Source organism: Bufo bufo, chromosome 11, assembly GCF_905171765.1.
Source record: "Bufo bufo chromosome 11, aBufBuf1.1, whole genome shotgun sequence".
NCBI lineage: Eukaryota > Metazoa > Chordata > Amphibia > Anura > Bufonidae > Bufo > Bufo bufo.
The window spans coordinates 75460661-75481055 of NC_053399.1; the positions used below are offsets into that span (position 1 = coordinate 75460661).

At 43.4% G+C, this 20395-nt stretch overlaps 1 protein-coding gene across 2 annotated transcripts in view; it reads left to right on the top strand.

The window, feature by feature from the left end:
- The window catches only part of INO80 (INO80 complex ATPase subunit), a 125705-nt gene extending 105591 nt beyond the window's left edge, over window positions 1-20114 (top strand). For both annotated transcript variants that reach the window (XM_040411848.1, XM_040411849.1), the window contains exons 30-36: window positions 884-1042; window positions 1247-1349; window positions 7510-7598; window positions 7820-7975; window positions 13388-13544; window positions 17145-17345; window positions 19035-20114. In XM_040411848.1, coding sequence (XP_040267782.1) covers window positions 884-1042; window positions 1247-1349; window positions 7510-7598; window positions 7820-7975; window positions 13388-13544; window positions 17145-17345; window positions 19035-19249 — 1080 coding nt within the window. In that variant the 3' untranslated portion in view covers window positions 19250-20114. The remainder of the gene's footprint in view (window positions 1-883; window positions 1043-1246; window positions 1350-7509; window positions 7599-7819; window positions 7976-13387; window positions 13545-17144; window positions 17346-19034) is intronic.
- Window positions 20115-20395: the final 281 nt, after the last annotated feature.

Genomic DNA, 20395 nt, shown 5'->3' on the forward strand with positions numbered 1-20395 from the left:
TTGTTTGGCTGTTAACCCTTGCTTTGTTAGTGGAAAAAATGGGTTAAAATGAAAAATTAGACAAAAAAATGAAATTCTCAAATTTCCTCCCCATTTGCCAATAACTCTTGTGCAACACCTAAAGGGTTAACAATGTATGCAAAATCAGTTTTGAATACCTTGAGGGGTGTAGTTTCTTAGATGGGGTCATTTTTGGGTGGTTTCTATTATGTAAGCCTCGCAAAGTGACTTCAGACCTGAACTGGTCCCTAAAAATTGAGTTTTTGTAAATTTCGGAAAAATTTCAAGATTTGCTTCTAAACTTCTAAACCTTATAACATCCCCAAAAAATAAAATATCATTCCCAAAACAATTCACACATGAAGTAGACATATGGGGAATGTAAAGTCATCACAATTTTTGGGGGTATTACTATGTATTACAGAAGTAGAGAAACTGAAACTTTGAAATTTGGAAATTTTTCCAAATTTTTGGTAAATTAGGTATTTTTTTGTGCAAAAAAAAAAATTTTTTTGACTTCATTTTACCAGTGTCATGAAGTACAATATGTGACGAAAAAACAATCTCAGAATGGCCTGGATAAGTCAAAGCGTTTTAAAGTTATTAGCACTTAAAGTGACACTGGTCAGATTTCCAAAAAATGGCCTGGTCCTTAAGGTGAAAATGAGCCCGGTCCTGAAGGGGTTAAAGAAAGTGACCCAGCATTGTCCTAAGAGAATCAGTCACTTATTTATGTTGCCCTTAGTTCGGACACCATAAAACTGGTGACCGTTTTCCTTTAAGCTGCAATTACACATAACCCTGAAGTACAAACTATCCCTATTGTATGGAATCATTACAAACCTAAAAGTGGAATTTTTTTTTTTTTATTATTCACTTTTAGGTGATTTTCTATGATAGTGACTGGAACCCAACTGTGGATCAACAGGCCATGGACCGAGCTCACCGCCTTGGTCAGACGAAACAGGTCACGGTGTACAGGTTGATTTGTAAGGGTACCATAGAAGAACGTATACTTCAGAGGGCAAAAGAGAAGAGCGAGGTAAATGCAAATTCCGTCTCCATTTCAATTTTTCGTCTCTACTTGTACTTCATCAGGTGGCGCACACTTCACACGGCATTATTTTAATATGGTTCATATGAGATGAAAGTCAATGTATATTGCATGCTTTTCTTCCGCAGTCTTTTCCATCTTGCCCATTTGTTGGCTTCTTGCATTCTCAAGATGTCTGGTCTTCTTTTACAGATCCAGCGAGTAGTCATCTCTGGAGGGAATTTTAAACCAGACACGCTGAAACCAAAAGAAGTAGTCGGCTTGCTTCTGGATGATGAGGAATTGGAAAAGAAATGTAAGCTATTGCGTCATTTATAAAGAGGCCGTTGTGTGTTTTATATTGAAACGTTAAAGGGGGTTTCCAGTCTATCGCTATTAATGACCTCAGAATAGGCAAACTTCTTTAAAGAGCACCTATCAGCACGATGAAACCTTTTAATCCAGGTATAATGCATGGTAGAAAGAAATATATATATATATAGTAGCTCACCCCTCCTGATACCATGAACAGGTGCTCACACTAAGGTGTGGTTCACCCCAACCACAATGGAGTAATTAGGAAAATATTGTATAGTGGGCACTCAATATCTGCAGCTACACATTAGGTACAACACATTTATTATATAACTTTAAACAGTTCTATAAAATCACATAAGAATTAATTGCAGTTTTAAGAATGACAATTATATTTAATAAATAAAATTCATATCATATATTGTAAATCAAATATTCTCCATAAAATCTCCTAAAAGTTCCTTTAAAATATCTTCACACTAATTGATAATGTGTGATCGATATAATGTAGTTCTTCTGGTGCCGATATTATAAGCACTCAATGTGTTGTGTCCATATTATTCACAAGTTTAAAAGTCTCAGATACATATTATCAGGGTGATGTTGGTAGATCAGGGGTTTGTTCAATGCAGTATGTTAATCGTACTCACTGCTTGTAGTCCGGTCTTTTTCTGTTTCTGACTGTAATGGCGTCCCACTACAAGCCAGGTCACTCACCCCTCTTCTTCTGCCCGATAACGTATGCAGGTCTGCGGCTTGTCCTGGTAACTGTTACCGCATTGCTCGGTGGAGTTCTTCCGGTTTCTGTTCAGCGTCCCACGTGTTGATGGTATCTCACGTGATCGGAGCCTTGAGGAATTCCACGTGATCTGTGCTCTGTTCCGGAGGCGGTACCAACCTCTATACGAACAAATGCTCTCACAGATATTCCATATAACTTTTTCGCAATAATGCCTTTAGTTGAGGTGCTGTACAGTATCTTCTTAGTGTGGGGATCTCATCCGCTATGGCTATACGCGTTTCGGGGGTTACGTGCCCCTTCATCAGTAGCTACTGATGAAGGGGTACGTAACCCCGAAACGCGTATAGCGATAGCGGATGAGACTTTTAAACTTGTGAATAATATGGACACAACACATTGAGTGCTTATAATATCGGCACCAGAAGAACTACATTATATCGATCACACATTATCAATTAGTGTGAAGATATTTTAAAGGAACTTTTAGGAGATTTTATGGAGAATATTTGATTTACAATATATGATATGAATTTTATTTATTGAATATAATTGTCATTCTTAAAACTGCAAATAATTCTTAAAACTGCAATTAATTCTTATGTGATTTTATAGAACTGTTTAAAGTTATATAATAAATGTGTTGTACCTAATGTGTAGCTGCAGATATTGAGTGCCCACTATACAATATTTTCATAATGCATGGTAGAGTTGATACTGCTGACCCAAAATCATGCTTTTGTTATGCTGATTTGTTGTGGCGTTATGGCGAAAAATCACTGGAATTTCTCATGAAAATTAGTACTTAAAGAGGCTGTCAAGGTTCAGAGGTGAACCCGGACATAACCCCTTCTTCACTCGTTCAGCGTGAATGAGTGGAGCATCGGAGCATATCTCGCTCTCATGCCCCCGCTTGCCTTTTGCTGAATCGCACAGGGCAAGGGCTGTTCTTTTTTACATTCTCATTGCTAGGCGGAGACTTCCGCCTAGCAGTGATCCCGGTGACATCAGGATAGGTTAGGGCAGCGCTAAAGACCACTTTTGGGATCACTGCTAGACGGAAGTCTCCACCTAGCATACTCATAGTGAGACCCCATAGTGAGATTCAGTGCAAGCGGGAGCATCGGAGCATGATTCCTTGAATAGGAAGGAGCCACCTCAATGAAGTGAATGGGACAGTTTAGATGTAATTGCGATGGAAAATAGGTGAACCATGAAGAGAAGATGGTGCTTGTACGAGTGCTGCTTTCTCTTCAAATAGCTGATGGGCAGGGGTAACGGGAGTTGGCCCCCCACCCATCTGAAATGTATGACCTATCCTGAGGACAGGCCATCAATCTAAAAAAAAAATGGGCAACCCCTTTAAGCATCAACACATGCGCAGTACATGTGCTGCGTCAAGCTAGGATTCACAGAAGCTGAAGTTTATGGTGCAGGCACAGAATTACAGGGCCAAGTGAGTGAATGCTGCTGGTGCCTGGTCAAAGAAATAGAGGAATGGCCAGAGCTGCAGAGTGGAGGAGGTAATGTGTACTAAGAGGCAAGGGTTCTTCCCTCGGGGTAATGAAGCCTAGTTTTCTTCATAACACCACTACAGGCCAGCATAACAAATGTATGCATTTTGTCAGCAAGATAAGCCCTACCAGGCTTTACGCTTGGTTTAAGGGTTGATCCTGCTGCCAGATTCTCTTTAAATTGTAGCTTTCATTTGATAATGAATGAGCAGATGCTTTGATTGGTTTGGCCCCTTTATTTTAGTGATCGGTAGGGGTCTTTGAATCTGAACACCTAGTGATTACTAAAATGTAAAGCTGGACATGTGGTGGACCGACTCAAATGGGGGAGATTTATCGAAACAAGTACAAAATAAACTGTCCCCCTAAAGATTTTCTATGAGCCTTTTCTCCAAGGAAAGCCAAGCAGAGCTGGACAGAACCAAAGGGACACCGCACTCAGCTGAGCCCTTCTTCCTCAGTGGTGGTCTTAGCACCTGTACCTCCACCTTTCAAATCTTTGGTGACATGTCCAGAGTTATATCTAAGGATACGTACCCTTCAATGGTGAACTTACAGCGACTATCCTGGCTCATGGACATAAACGTATTTTTTATCCGCATGCTGATCGTGTGCTGTCTGCATGCGTGCGTCTGTTCCTTGGCTCCCGCAAAAATATAGAACTTGTCCTATTCTTGTCCGCCTCATGGACAAGGATAGGACTATTCTATTAGGGGACGGACATTCCGTTTTACAAAATGCAGAACGCACATGTCCAGTATCCATGTTTTGTGGATCTGCATTACATAGATATAACGTATCAAACTATCAGAAATGGAGAAGGATCCATGCTCCTCCTGATGCTACATTATAAAATCATCACAGTTCATGTACTTAAAATGGGTAAAAAGTTCTTGATGACAATGAAAACTTAATATAAAAACACAAACCTCATTGTTTTTTACACGTTGTACTGGGTTGTAATGTTATTTAGTCCAAAGTGCATTGGTCACCCCCCATCACTGTAAGACGTAAAATAATACAGTACTCTTTAAAATGATAATGAAAACATTTTACTGGCGGTATAGTACTGTACATCCTCATCTCCATGTTCACACCTCTTGATTTCCTGTGAAACCGCAGAGAGCCACAAGGTTTTTTAAGGTATTGATAGCACATATGATGGAAGTACATATGTGTCATGTCCTCACAGGATACATTGGATTGTAAATATCAATAGGCATTTTTAATATGCTGTAATGCTATAAAGGGAACGTGTCGCGTTGAACATGGTGTCTGAGCTGCAGGCAGCATGTAATAGAGCCATAGTTTCATGGGAAAATATTCAGTATAACTTACAATTTATCCATTTACACACCTTCTCATTCTGGCTTTGAAGTGAAGGAGACGGTCCTATTAGTGACTGACAGCCTTCCCTCTATGAGGAGGAGGTCCTATCAGTGACTGACAGCCTTCCCTCTATGAGGAGGAGGTCCTATCAGTGACTGACAGCCTTCCCTCTATGAGGAGGAGGTCCTATCAGTGACTGACAGCCTTCTCTCTATGAGGAGGAGGTCCTATCGGTGACTGACAGCCTTCCCTCTATGAGGAGGAGGTCCTATCAGTGACTGACAGCCTTCCCTCTATGAGGAGGAGGTCCTATCAGTGACTGACAGCCTTCCCTCTATGAGGAGGAGGTCCTATCAGTGACTGACAGCCTTCCCTCTATGAGGAGGAGGTCCTATCAGTGACTGACAGCCTTCCCTCTATGAGGAGGTGGTCCTATCAGTGACTGACAGCCTTCCCTCTATGAGGAGGAGGTCATATCAGTGACTGACAGCCTTCCCTCTATGAGGAGGAGGTCATATCAGTGACTGACAGCCTTCCCTCTATGAGGAGGAGGTCCTATCAGTGACTGACAGCCTTCCCTCTATGAGGAGGAGGTCCTATCAGTGACTGACAGCCTTCCCTCTATGAGGAGGAGGTCCTATCAGTGACTGACAGCATTCCCTCTATGAGGAGGAGGTCCTATCAGTGACTGACAGCCTTCCCTCTATGAGGAGGAGATCCTATCAGTGACTGACGGCCTTCCCTCTATGAGGAGGAGGTCCTATCAGTATCTGACAGCCTTCCCTCTATGAGGAGGCGGTCCTATCAGTGACTGACAGCCTTCCCTCTATGAGGAGGAGGTCCTATCAGTGACTGACAGCCTTCCCTCTATGAGGAGGAGGTCGTATCAGTGACTGACAGCCTTCCCTCTATGAGGAGGAGGTCTTATCAGTGACTGACAGCCTTCCCTCTATGAGGAGGAGGTTCCATCAGTGACCGACAGCCTTCCCTCTCTGAGGAGTAGGTCCTATCAGTGACCGACAGCCTTCCCTCTCTGAGGAGGAGGTCCTATCAGTGACCGACAGCCTTCCCTCTATGAGGAGGAGGTCCTATCAGTGACCGACAGCCTTCCCTCTATGAGCAGGTGGTCCTATCAGTGATTGACAGCCTTCCCTCTATGAGGAGGAGGTCCCATCAGTGACTGACGGCCTTCCCTCTATGAGGAGGTGGTCCTATCAGTGACTGACAGCCTTCCCTCTATGAGGAGGAGGTCCTATCAGTGACTGACAGCCTTCCCTCTATGAGGAGGTGGTACTATTAGTGACTGACAGCCTTCCCTCTATGAGGAGGTCCTATCAGTGACTGACAGCCTTCCCTCTATGAGGAGGAGGTCCCATCAGTGACTGACAGCCTTCCCTCTATGAGGAGGAGGTCTTATCAATGACTGACAGCCTTCCCTCTATGAGGATAGGACCACCTCCTCATAGAGGGAAGGCTGTCAGTCACTGATAGGACCTCCTCCTCATAGAGGGAAGGCTGTCAGTCACTGATAAGACCACCTCCTCATAGAGGGAAGGCTGCCAGTCACTGATGGGACCTCCTCCTCATAGAGGGAAGGCTGTCAGTCACTGATAGGACCTCCTCCTCATAGAGGGAAGGCTGTCAGTCACTGATAGGACCTCCTCCTCATAGAGGGAAGGCTGTCAGTCACTGATAGGACATCCTCCTCATAGAGGGAAGGCTGTCAGTCACTGATAGGACCTCCTCCTCATAGAGGGAAGGCTGTCAGTCACTGATAGGACCTCCTCCTCATAGAGGGAAGTCTGTCAATCACTGATAGGACCTCCTCCTCATAGAGGGAAGGCTGTCAGTCACTGATAGGACCTCCTCCTCATAGAGGGAAGGCTGTCAGTCACTGATATGACCCTCCTCATAGAGGGAAGGCTGTCAGTCACTGATATGACCTCCTCCTCATAGAGGGAAGGCTGTCAGTCACTGATAGGACCTCCTCCTCATAGAGGGAAGGCTATCAGTAATTGACAGCCTTCTCTCTATGAGGAGACAGTCCTATCAGTGACTGACAGCCTTCCCTATATGAGGAGATGATCCTATTGGTGACTGACAGCCTTCCCTCTATGGTTATACATACAGAGATGGTTGTCAATCACTTATAGGACCATCTCCTTGACTTCAAAGCCCATAATGAGCAGGAATTTAAATGAATAAAATACACGTTATACTGAATCTTTTCCCATGTAACTATATATCAATCTTCTCAGCTCCTCCCGCTCTATAAGACACTGCCTGTAGATTATTTCACATTTTCATAGTGACAGGTTCCCTTTAAACTGAGATTTTGGTTGACATTAGAACATTGCTCCTCATTATGGACATTGTGCAGCACACTTAATCTGATGTCCTGTGGATAATAATGACAATGTCTTGTGAATGTTCTCCCTGTGCAGACACCTATATGGCTTATATTTTGTTTCTGTCCCTGTATTTGAGCCCCGCACCCCCTGAACTAGGTGTCAACATGTCCTAAGTATTACATTTCCAAAATGGAACATAACGGTTTGATTATATGATCTTTTTTGTAGTACGCCAAAGACAAGAGGAGAAGAGACAGCAAGAAGAGACAAACAAAGTGAAAGAGCGCAGGAGAAAGAGGGAAAAATATGCAGAAAAGGTTATTTCCCCCCTAATTTTGTTTTGTTTTTTGACAACTTGCTTAAGATGAATTTATCTTAGTAGCCCATTGAAATGCCTGAAGTATTGTCAGTATATAAACTGGAGAAGAAAGCGCACAGTAGTTTCACTCTTCTCCTCAATGTAACCACTCGTTAGTGTTGTTTTGTCATTTCTTTGGGATATATTGCTGACCATTTTTATTCATTTCTCCAATTATAGAAGAAAAAAGAAGATGACACTGATGGAAAGAAAAAGAAGGATGGTATTAACTTGGTTATTCCATTTGTGCCCTCAGCCGATAACTCCAATCTATCGGCAGATGGAGATGACTCGTTTATCAGTGTGGACTCTGCAATGCCCAGTCCTTTCAGTGAAGTGAGTGTACCTTCCACACCCCTTGCTTGGTAATAAAGTGATGAAAATGTTTGACTTATGTAGGCTGTATGAATCTGTGCTGATTTAAAAGCAGGGCATTATATTGAAAGTTTGTAGGTCTCAGTCATCCAAGGGGTATAAAAATGCTGGGTTTTATGAGTGAACTGCTGGTGGGTCAGTCTATTGGTGGCACTGGAAAATGCACTGATAATTCCAGCCCTGCGTTATCAGTGCAGTTTTCCTTGTTCAAATTGGTATAAGACCTGTCATGACATCATGGTCACATGACCACAGGTCCTTCACTTAGTTAGAATTCCAGTGTCATTTTAGAGGCCAGAACAGCCAAGGAGCTAAGAAACTAGAGAGGTCTTCTGCATCCTTCTTTGTTATGTCAGTCTGGGAGGGATAAGAAATGGGGAAAGTGTTGGTGCCACTATGGAAGGAGTGAGACTAGGGCAATGCTGCTGCCAGTGAGGGAGGGGTGAGAAGAGGACAATGCTGCTGACAGCGGGGGAGCTATTTTGTGTTCACTGTGGTATTTGTTTGATGCTGCTGTGGGGGTAGGGTGGGGGATTTTGTGCTGCCTTTTGGCAACTGATGCTACTGGGAAGGTATTTTGAACTTCATTGTGATATGTGGTGCTACTGGAGAAGCAACGACTGTTCCTCACTGGGTGGTGTTTCTGTGTTCCACTATTATCTTCGTTCTTGTGATGTTTCATATTTAAGGGAGTGGTGCGGGACGTAACCAAATATAGCAAAATTCTTTGTAGTGTGCTTTGTGCGTCAGTTTCTTTTTGATATGGGGTAGTAGGGTATAACGCTAGAGCTAGATAATCCCAGCTGCTGGCTGCGTGGGCTTTCGACTAACATACGTCTTGTGAAGAGCCATACTAGAGACTATAAGACTCCAGCTCTAAAGGGGTTTATCAGACTTTAACTAAATTCTAGTTTTCAGACAACCTGTGGAATAAATATTGTTTCACCACTACTTATCATGCCATCATACTGCGCACATGACCGCCTGACTGGCTGCAGGCTCTATCGTCATGGTCTTTTTCTAAACTGAACAAACCCAATTTTTAAGCCTCTCGTATAAGAGAAACCTTCCATCCCATTGTAATAATCTGGTCGCCCACCTCGGAATCCTTTCTAGTTCCTCATAGTACATCTGATGGAGTCACACGCCAGAATTTCTGGAGGTATTTTAGACGGACAGGCCTTGCAACGTGCTAATCTGTGGTCTCTCCTGTACTTCACAAACCGATGATGGGTTTCTTAAATGTTCTTTCGACAAAATACAAAGGAATCTTTTTATTTTATGGGATTTAATATTGGGATTTAAAATCCTTTATCACACCAAATGGGATAACTTATTTCAAACTCCCATTTTATGATCAGAGTGGAGGGCAGTGACAAGACTGGTTACAATAGGCGTAAAAACACATCTCCTTAGGATTAGAGTAGGAAAATTACCCTTAAAGAGGTTGTCTCACCTCAGACATTGGAGGCATAGCGCTAGGATATGCCCCCAATGTCTTTAGAACGGAGCCTGCAAAGTGATAGAGGACGCACAGCGCATACATGGCCGGCCTCCATTCATTTGTATGAGACTGCCGAAAATAGCGGAGCTCTGGTTTGGAGATTTCCGTCAGCCCCATAAAATTGAATGGAGAGTTGGCTTTGCATTTCTCCTTCATTTCACTGGGACTGCTGAAAATAGCCTGAGATATTTACCACTGAGCACCACCACATGGACCAGGAGTGCCGACCAACCCTTCATCTATCTGCTGAAAGTAGCCAAGCGCACCGCTCAGCTATTTTTGGCACTCCCATAGAAATGAATGGAGGGCGGCCGTATATGTTGGATGCACCCTCCTTTCTAAAGATCCCAGAGGTGAAGAATATTCCTCCTTGTTTGGTAAAGTAAGGGAGAGTTCACATAACAATTATCTTTTCATTCTTCTGATCCGTCAGAAGAAAAAAAAACGATCCTGTGCATCAGTTCTGCACATTTGGCATCTGTTTGATCCATTTTTGTCGGAGATCTTTTTAGACGAAAAAAGGTCCTACATGGATCCATTTTTTTATTTTATTACAGGATCCGTCCTTTTTCTTTCTTTTATTTGTCCTTCCGATGGATCAAAAGAACAGAAAAACAATGGTGATGTGAACTCTCCCTAAATCCACACCAACTTGCATTATGTCTTATTAACCTAAATCCGCTACCAGCACATTGTAGAGCAATAATCGGCCATATATTATCGGGGACTCACTAACTCCTCGATTGCGGAAGCATTGAGTATAGTAATTAGGAAATGGAAAAGCTGTTTGCTATTCGTACAGATTTATTGGCTTTCTGTTTTCTGTTCTTTTTTTCTTTCTTAATTGACACTGTGTGTCATCTTGCAAAACGACATTGTATGACTTATACCTAGGTCACCTTACAGGAATAGAGATGTGGGAAGAAGCTGTTCCTCTTAAAGGGAACCTGTCACCTGGATTTTGTGTATAGAGCTGAGGTCATGGGTTGCTAGATGGCCGCTAGCACATCCGCAATACCCAGTCCCCATAGCTCTGTGTGCTTTTATTGTGTAAAAAAAACAAAACATTTTGATCCATAAGCAAATTAACCTGAGATGAGTCCTGTACGTGAGATGAGTCAGGGACAGGACTTATCTCAGGTTAATTTGCATATGTATCAAATCTGTTTTTTTACACAATAAAAGCACACAGAGCTATGGGGACTGGATATTGCGGATGTGCTAGCGGCCATCTAGCAACCCATGACCTCAGCTCTATACCCAAAATTCCGGTGACAGGTTCCCTTTAAAGGGTTTCTGTCACCTATTAAGCTGGCTGACGTTAGCGATGTGCTAATATCAGCTGAGCATAACTATATTAGCGCCATCTCACTGCCTGAAGCCTTTATTGAGAACAACAAACTTTTATAATATGCTAATTAGCCTCTAGGAGCGGGTGGGGGGGGGGGGCGTTGCCAGAGGAGGCATCAGTTTGCCTCCGTTCCGTCTCCATTCCGCTCTGGAGCCTGCAGCGTTTTACTGTCCGCTTGATGAAACTGAGCCAAACGGATCCGTCCTGTCACACAATGTAAGTCAGTGGGGACGGATCCGTTTTCTCTGACACAATCTGGAACAATAGAAAACGGATCCGTCTCCCATTGACTTTCAATGCAGTCCATGACGGATCCGTTTCGGCTATGTTACAGATAATACAAACGGATCCGTTCATGACGGATGCATGCGGTTGTATTATTGTAACGGATCCGTTTTTGCAGATTCATGACTGATCCGCCCCAAAATACGAGTGTGAAAGTAAGGCCTCATGCACACAACCGTTTTTTTTTCGGGTCCGCATCCGAGCCGCAGTTTTTGCAGCTCGGGTGCGGACCCATTTACTTCAATGGGGCCGCAAAAGATGCTTACAGCACTCCGTGTGCTGTCCGCATCCGTTGCTCCGTTCCGAGGCCCCGCAAAAAAAATATAGCATGTCCTATACCTGTCCATTTTGCGGACAAGAATAGGCATGTCTACAATGGGCCGCCCGTTCCGTTCCGCAAATTGCGTAAGGCACACAGACGGCTTCCGTTTTTTTGCGGATCCGCGGTTTGCGGCACGGTCGTGTGCATGTAGCCTAAGATGTAGAGGCTTCTCAGCTTGCCTATGCTTTCCCTGCCCCAGTCACTGCCTCCCTATGTGTAACCATTCTATAAGGCAGGGATGCTCACCCTGCGGCCCTCCAGCTGTTGTAAAACTACAGCTCCCACCATGCCCTGCTGTAGGCTGATACTTTCACATTCGCGTTTGGTGCGGATCTGTCATTGATGTGCACAGATAGTACAACCGCATGCATCCGTGCAGAACGGATCCGTTTGTATTATCTTTTACATTGCCAAAACGGATGGGGGGGTGGATCCGTTTTACATTGTGTCAAAAAAAAAAAAGATCCGTTTGGCTCCGTATCATCAGCAGCGTTTTGGTGTTCGCCTCCAGAGCGGAACGGAGGCAAACTGATGCATTCTGAGCGGATCCTTTTCCATTCAGGATGCATTAGGGCAAAACTGATCCGTTTTGGACCGCCTGTGAGAGCCCTGAACGGATCTCAGAAACGGAAAGCCAAAACGCCAGTGTGAAAGTAGCCTAAGCTGTTCGGGCATGCTGGGAGTTGTAGTTTTGCAACAGCTGGAGGGCCACAGGTTGAGCATTCCTGCTATAAGGGGTTTGCTAAGAGTCCCTTTCTTTCTCATCTGCAGTCAGTGCTGAACACTGCAGCGCTGCTCCTCTGTCTGTCATCCTAGTGCCAACTAGAAACTCGCTGGGAAGATATAGCGTAGTGGGGCTGCAGCCATCACCCCTGACTGTCCTGTATCCCTTTGTTTTGCACTTAGTTTGCTGCAGTGCTGCTGTCCTCTATCTTCCCAGCACCATCACTGGTGAATAAAAAAAAAGTGCTGGAAAGATCGAGAACGGTACTGCAGCGAACAGTAAGTGTTCACGGTCAGGTCTGATTGCTGCTGCCGTCCACCTCTATGTTCCCAGTGAGTTTCTGGTTAGCGCTGTGATAAGGAGAGGAGTGGGGCTCCAGCGTTCAACACTGACAGCAGATGATATACGCAGGGACTCGGTACAGGGAAGACGTTCTTAGTATAAATCAGGGATCCGCAACCTTTGGCAATCCAGCTGTTGTAAAACGATAGCTCCCAGCATGCTCCATTATCTTCTATGAGATTTCAGAGAACGGCTGAGCAAAGTGTGCATGCTGGGTGTTGTGTTTCACAGTAGCTGGAGTGCCGGAGGTTGCTGACCTCGGGTATACATCATAGTAAAGTAGTTTAGTTACTCCTAGGGCAGTGGCTTGGGCAGAGAGAGTGTTGGCAGGCTGAGAAGCCTGCCCATCTTACAGTAAGCAGTATTCAGCGTTGAGCAGAGTGCGGAAGGTGCACTTTAGAGGTATTTTTTTAAATACAATTAAATGTATAATATAAGGTTATTGGTATGACTGTCCTTATACATTTCTAAAGAAAGTTGAAACAACAGTTAAACTGTCCAGATTCTCATTCATCTAGGTTATGGTCACGTATATCAGTAGTAATAAGTCAGAGCTACAAGACTCCGACTGGCTTTCTCCATCCAGTCCAGTTGCTCTGACGTAATACTACTGATATTGAAGGTAAATATCAGCAGCAATGACTGTAATTGTTATGTAAGCATTTCCTAATTTTGTAAAGGGGAAGAGAATGGCTTGAAAAACCTGTCCAGTGATTTTTAGGAGGAGACACGAAAGTAATTAAAGAATCTCGGCTATTACTCTTTCAGTGGTAAATTGTATCGCTGAGCAAGATGATCCCTAGAAACTGCAGAAGCATGTCACTATATTGCTGTCTTTTCACTAGATATCCATCAGCAGTGAACTCCATACTGGATCAATCGCATTGGATGAGAGCAGTAATGATATGTTGGTGATAGTAGATGATCCTTCTTCAGCTCAGCAGTCTAGAGGAACAAACTCCCCCGCATCCATCACTGGTTCTGCATCAGACACACTTAATGGTCTGTATACATACAATTTAGTTTACAAATTGCTATCAGACTGGCAGATCTATTTCATCCGTCTGTCACATAAGTGTTATTTTTGTGTAAGAAAAGTTATACAATTTTCCAGTTTGCTTAATGGTTACTCACGGAATTCAGAATCTCCTATTTCTAATGGCAGCATTGGGACACTTAGATGCTCCTGCACAGTTTCCATTAGAAAAGTGCATCTAATAGTCTAAAACATATGGTGTATGCATATCAGGGTTGTCACGATACCAACATTTTTATTTGATTTCTATGCCATAAAAAACGTATTGCGATACTCGTCATTTAAGCCCTCAGATGCCGTGATCAACGTGTGTGAATGTAATGATGATATACAGTTGCAAGAAAAAGTATGTGAACCCTTTGGAATGATATGGATTTCTGCACAAATTGGTCATAAAACGTGATCTGATCTTCATCTAAGTCACAACAATAGACAATCACAGTCTGCTTAAACTAATAACACACAAAGAATTCAATGTTACCATGTTTTTATTGAACACACCATGTAAACATTCACAGTGCAGGTGGAAAACGTATGTAAACCCCTAGACGAATGACATCTCCAAGAGCTAATTGGAGTGAGGTGTAAGCCAACTGGAGTCCAATCAATGAGATGAGATTGGAGGTGCTGGTTACAGCTGCCCTGCCCTATAAAAAACACACACCAGTTCTGGGTTTGCTTTTCACAAGAAGCATTGCCTGATGTGAATGATGCCTCACACAAAAGAGCTCTCAGAAGACCTAAGATTAAGAATTGTTGTCTTGCATAAAGCTGGAAACGGTTATAAAAGTATCTCCAAAAGCCTTGCTGTTCATCAGTCCACGGTAAGACAAATTGTCTATAAATAGAGAAAGTTCAGCACTGCTGCTACTCTCCCTAGGAGTGGCCGTCCTGTAAAGATGACTGCAAGAGCACAGCAGAGACTGCTCAATGAGGTGAAGAAGAATCCTAGAGTGTCAGCTTAAGACTTACAAAAGTCTCTGGCATATGCTAACATCCCTGTTAGCGAATCTACGATACATAAAACACTAAACAAGAATGGATTTCATAGGAGGATACCACAGAGGAAGCCACTGCTGTCCAAAAAAAACATTGCTGCACGTTTACAGCTTGCACAAGAGAACCTGGATGTTCCACAGCAGTACTGGCAAAATATTCTGTGGACAGATGAAACCAAAGTTGAGTTGTTTGGAAGAAACACACAACACTATGTGTGGAGAAAAAGAGGCACAGCACACCAACATCAAAACCTCATCCCAACTGTGAAGTATGGTGGTGGGGGCTTCATGGTTTGGGGCTGCTTTGCTGCGTCAGAGCCTGGACGGATTGCTATCATCAAAGGAAAAATTAATTCACAAGTTTATCAAGACATTTTGCAGGAGAACTTAAGGCCATCTGTCCACCAGCTGAAGCTCAACAGAAGATGGGTGTTCCAACAGGACAACGACCCAAAGCATAGAAGTAAATCAACAACAGAATGGCTTAAACAGAAGAAAATACGCCTTCTGGAGTGGCCCCGTCAGAGTCCTGACCTCAACCCGATTGAGATGCTGTGGCATGACCTCAAGAAAGCGATTCACACCAGACATCCCAAGAATATTGCTGAACTGAATCAGTTCTATAAAGAGGAATGGTCAAGAATTACTCCTGACCGTTGTGCACGTCTGATCTGCAACTACAGGAAACGTTTGGTTGAAGTTATTGCTGCCAAAGGAGGTTCAACCAGTTATTAAATCCAAGGGTTCACATACTTTTTCCACCTGCACTGTGAATGTTTACATGGTGTGTTCAATAAAAACATGGTAACATTTAATTATTTGTGTGTTATTAGTTTAGGCAGACTGTGATTGTCTATTGTTGTGATTTAGATGAAGATCAGATCACATTTTATGACCAATTTGTGCAGAAATCCATATCATTCCAAGGGGTTCACATACTTTTTCTTGCAACTGTATGTAACTGATTACAATATTAGAGAGAAAGGATACGTTTATTGGAGAAAAAAAACTGTACAATTGTCTAGCCTGGAGACACAATAAGGTTCCATGGTATTCTGCATCACATTTGCCAACAGATGTTGCAGCTGGGCCTATAGATCCTGCACTTTATTGAAGCTTGGCGTCCCAGCTGGTCCCATAAATGATTAATCGGCAATAAATCTGGGGACCAGGCAGGCCAAGGAAGTGTTAAAATCTGACATACACATTTCTGGGAAACCCTCGCTGTGTGTGAGTATTATCCTGCTGAAATATGCCAGTTGGGCGCTCTGGCAGGAGAGGCAACACATGTGGCCCAGACATAACCAATGCTCCCAACACCTCCTAACAGCTAGGTCAGTCCACCTCTTAGTCATTTGATGTGCCCCTCTCAAAGTCAACTGGGGAAAATATCTTCAAGTGCGTTGTAGAAGCATGTCTAGTATTCAGCAACCTTTCACCATGAGGTACACTATCCTTAAAGAGGACCTTTCATGGGTCCAGACTTTATGAAATAACTAGCAGGTTATGTAGAGCATAGTGCAGGGATGTAAGATCGCTTACTGGTTTGTCTGGGCACCGCTCCGTTCTCCCCCGCTGTGCCCCCCGTTCACGTTTCCCGCCTGGTATGCTGAAGAATAGCATCGGTACAGGGAGGAGGAGACTGCCCTGTTTCTCAATGGGCGTCTCCTCCTCCCAGGCTGTGACGCTCTCTGCTAGGTTTAAACAAAATTTAATTTGGCTCGATATATGTATGTGCGCAGCCACTTCTAGTTACTGACAAAAATATTACTCAATAATTGCCACAAAGGAACATCAGTTGTGCACTGGGACATTTAAGTGGTCCTGGAAAAAACAAAAAAAAATAGCCCCATGTTACCGGCGTAGCCAACACGAGAAGACGAAGCCAGCAATACCATGGTGCTTGCTGGGGAGATATTTTGTGCAGCACTATGGTCCTCCATTCTGTGCCCTCTGTGCTCCCCAATGTCCCCAAATACTGTGCTGTAGAATAAAGAGCCCCGCTGTAGTAGTAATGCCCCTATAGTGCCCTCAGTAGTAATAATAATGAGACCAGTATTGATAATGCTTTCCTTTGTGCCCCAAGTATTAGTAATGTCCTCAACTATAGTGCCCCCTAAAATGCTCTCAGTAGTAATAATGCCCTCTTTAGTTCCTCAAGCATTGACAATGTCTGTTATAGTGCTCCAGTAATATTAGTGCCCCAGTTTTACTAATGCTCCCATAGTCCCTGTTGCAATAATAATGCCACCCGTTGTGCCCCCCAGTAACGCCCTTTATGGTCCCAAATAGCCAAGTGAAAAAAATGCAATGTAATACTCACCTGAGTGCCATTCCTCTTCTGGCCTGCGACACCCATGTTGTGATGACATCAGCAGGCAGTCATGAGGATGTCATAGCTTTTCAACCACCTGCGTCATGGCTCTGGGAAGGCAGGTAGTGAAAAATGAAAACTGAAAAGAGGAAAATTGCCCGGTCGGGAAGGGGTTAAGCCTGTATTTCTGCAATAACCATAGATGTTGCAACTCCATTGGTATGATTTACTGACCATTCTGTATTCGTGTGCAGGAATTTTCAATCAGGAAACCTCTACTAGTGGGCGAGCAAACCCGAATCGCCACCGAGCACGCACAAAAACTGGTGGAAGTGGAACGAAGGGGGTGAAATCTAGAAGTCGGAAGTCTACTGCTGGCAGTGCAGCAGCAATGGCGGGTGCAATGGCTGGAGCTGCTGCGGCATTTGCAGCGTATGGATACAATGTATCAAAAGGTAATATTGTGTGGCACCTCACTCTATATCACAGGGGTTGTCTGAGACCATTAAACATCTCAGACAACTCCTACAGTTGCTTAAAATAAAAAATAGTAGTTCTTCTCACCCATTTCCCCAGCCCCGTTCTCTGCAGTCTGGGTTCAGTATTTCCACTGACATACTTGGATACGACACGTGACTGCTGCAGCCTATCAGTGGCCTGTGTGGCTGCAGCGCTCAGAAGCCTGATCCCAGCATGTCGCAGTGTCTGTCATGTGCACAGTGATGTACCTAGATTTGGTTTGTGACCGTTGCAGCCAATCGCTATTTTTAACTGTCTACCACTGAAGACAGTGATTGGCTGCAGAGTACATGTGCCGCATTCTGGCATGTCATTGCTGCTCTTTGTAAATAAACAGGAGCGTCGCAGAGAGTGGCTATGGAGAAATAGGTGAGTATAAGAAATTTATATAGATAGATATAGACCTACACTCACCTAAAGAATTATTAGGAACACCTGTTCTATTTCTCATTAATGCAATTATCTAGTCAACCAATCACATGGCAGTTGCTTCAATGCATTTAGGGGGGTGGTCCTGGTCAAGACAATCTCCTGAACTCCAAACTGAATGTCAGAATGGGAAAGAAAGGTGATTTAAGCCATTTTGAGCGTGGCATGGTTGTTGGTGCCAGACGGGCCGGTCTGAGTATTTCACAATCTGCTCAGTTACTGGGATTTTCACGCACAACCTTTTCTAGGGTTTACAAAGAATGGTGTGAAAAGGGAAAAACATCCAGTATGAGGCAGTCCTGTGGGCAAAAATGCCTTGTGGATGCTAGAGGTCAGAGGAGAATGGGCCGACTGATTCAAGCTGATAGAAGAGCAACGTTGACTGCAATAACCACTCGTTACAACCGAGGTATGCAGCAAAGCATTTGTGAAGCCACAACACGCACAACCTTGAGGCGGATGGGCTACAACAGCAGAAGACCCCACCGGGTACCACTCATCTCCACTGCAAATAGGAAAAAGAGGCTACAATTTGCACGAGCTCACCAAAATTGGACTGTTGAAGACTGGAAAAATGTTGCCTGGTCTGATGAGTCTCGATTTCTGTTGAGACATTCAAATGGTAGAGTCCGAATTTGGCGTAAACAAAATGAGAACATGTATCCATCCTCTGATGGCTACTTCCAGCAGGATAATGCACCATGTCATTTTTTTTATTTTAAGCAATTGTAGGTGTTTGAGATTTTTTATTATCTTGGACAACCCCCTAGGGTTATTCCCATCTGAGACAATGAGGACATATCGCTAGGATATGCCCCCATTGTCTGATGGGTGCTGATCCCACCTCTGGGACCTACACCGAGAACGGAGGGGGGAAGGTGGTGGCAGCCAGAGGACCCCGGGTCCGGTCACAACCGAGCCTTCTCCGCATAATAGGAAATGGGAGCACAGCCACTGCTCCCATTCATTTCTATGGGGCCGACAGAAATAGCCGGCAATTTTCGGCAGCCCCATAGAAATGAATGGAGGGTGGCTGCACAGTACACCCTCGACAAGTTTTGGGGCTCCGTTCTCAGAGTAGGCACAGATCCCAGAGGTGTCCTCCCATTGTCTTAGAGAATACCCCTTTAACAGTCATGCACTTTTAATATCACATTTACATCCATCTATTTATTGCCGTATTTCTATTTCTGCAGGTCTCCAGCCAGCCAGCACCCATCAAGCTCCTTTGTTACGAACTTACGGAGTTTCAGACTTCAGCCACGTAAACGCTTCCTCCCCAATTAATTCACCCTTGAGCAAAGGAAGCAACGCACCTGGTACTTCGAAAATCAGTAACCCTATTAGCATGACGCAGGATACTTCAGCGCGAAGACACTGTAAAACGACGGGAAACCCAGGGGGTTCGTAATCTGAAGCTTCTACTTAGCAAGGTCATATACAGCCAAAGATTTACAGAATATCCTAAAAATGGTGTGGCACAACGACAAGATTCACCCATGTCTCCGAGCTTGCTCCTTCGGAGCAAACGTTTACAGATTTTCCTAAAACTGCTAATATAGTACTGCCGCCATAGGTCCGTCAGAATGCCCCAGCTGTTAAATTTGCGTACGTAAAATGCAATAACCCGCCATGGGAAACGCAATTAGCCTTCCTTGGTCCATAATCCATGATTTTTACAGCAGAGGATAAGGAGAAAATGCTTTTCATCTTCATATTTTGTTCCATTGGGATCTACCTTAAGGATGAAATAAATGTGCTAGTAGCTTTTTGGAAGTTTGAATCATTAAAATCCATAATCTTCTGGAAGGATGATTATTCGGAACATTCTTCATCTCGCAGTGCGGCTATATGCTTTCCAATAAAGGACATAAAACAATTGCGCATACAGGAACATTTTCAGCTGAATGCCGTTTTCGGCATGGAGCCATTGGTGATGCCTACTACCTCCTTTTAACGTCTACACTCCTATTCAGAAGTGTAATGTGAGCGAAAAATAATCTGTAGATCAGTCTAAGTAAGGCCTATAGTCACCTTGCCACAAAGAAGGGCTTGCAAAAATGGGGTCACGACCCCCGCGATTATTTGCACTCTTACATTTTGGTCAGTTTTACAGCATAATCATTAGTGTGTAAATAATATATAGAATAGCAGGAAACTGATGCAAAGTTATTTTTCTTCTCTACTACAATGTGTTGTCTATTTTTATATCTAAATTTGTATATATATATATGTATAAAATTTGTTTTACTAACTGAAGATAAAAAATGAATAAATCAAAGGTAATTTTAGGTACTTTTTGTACTTATTTTTCTACTGTATTAGTTCAAAGTTGTTTTTTTCTAATATATACACTATATATATCCTTTAAACTTTTCATGTGTAACATTTGGTAACATAGGCGGAGTATATGGCATTATGTTACCATAGCTGCAAAGGGCCAATGATTTCTACAGTTATTTCTAAGGTATTATCATAAAATAAACCCATCAGTATATTTCAAAGTGTCTAAGGCCTGAACCCCTTCACGCATTATGACGTACAGGTAGGTCATTGC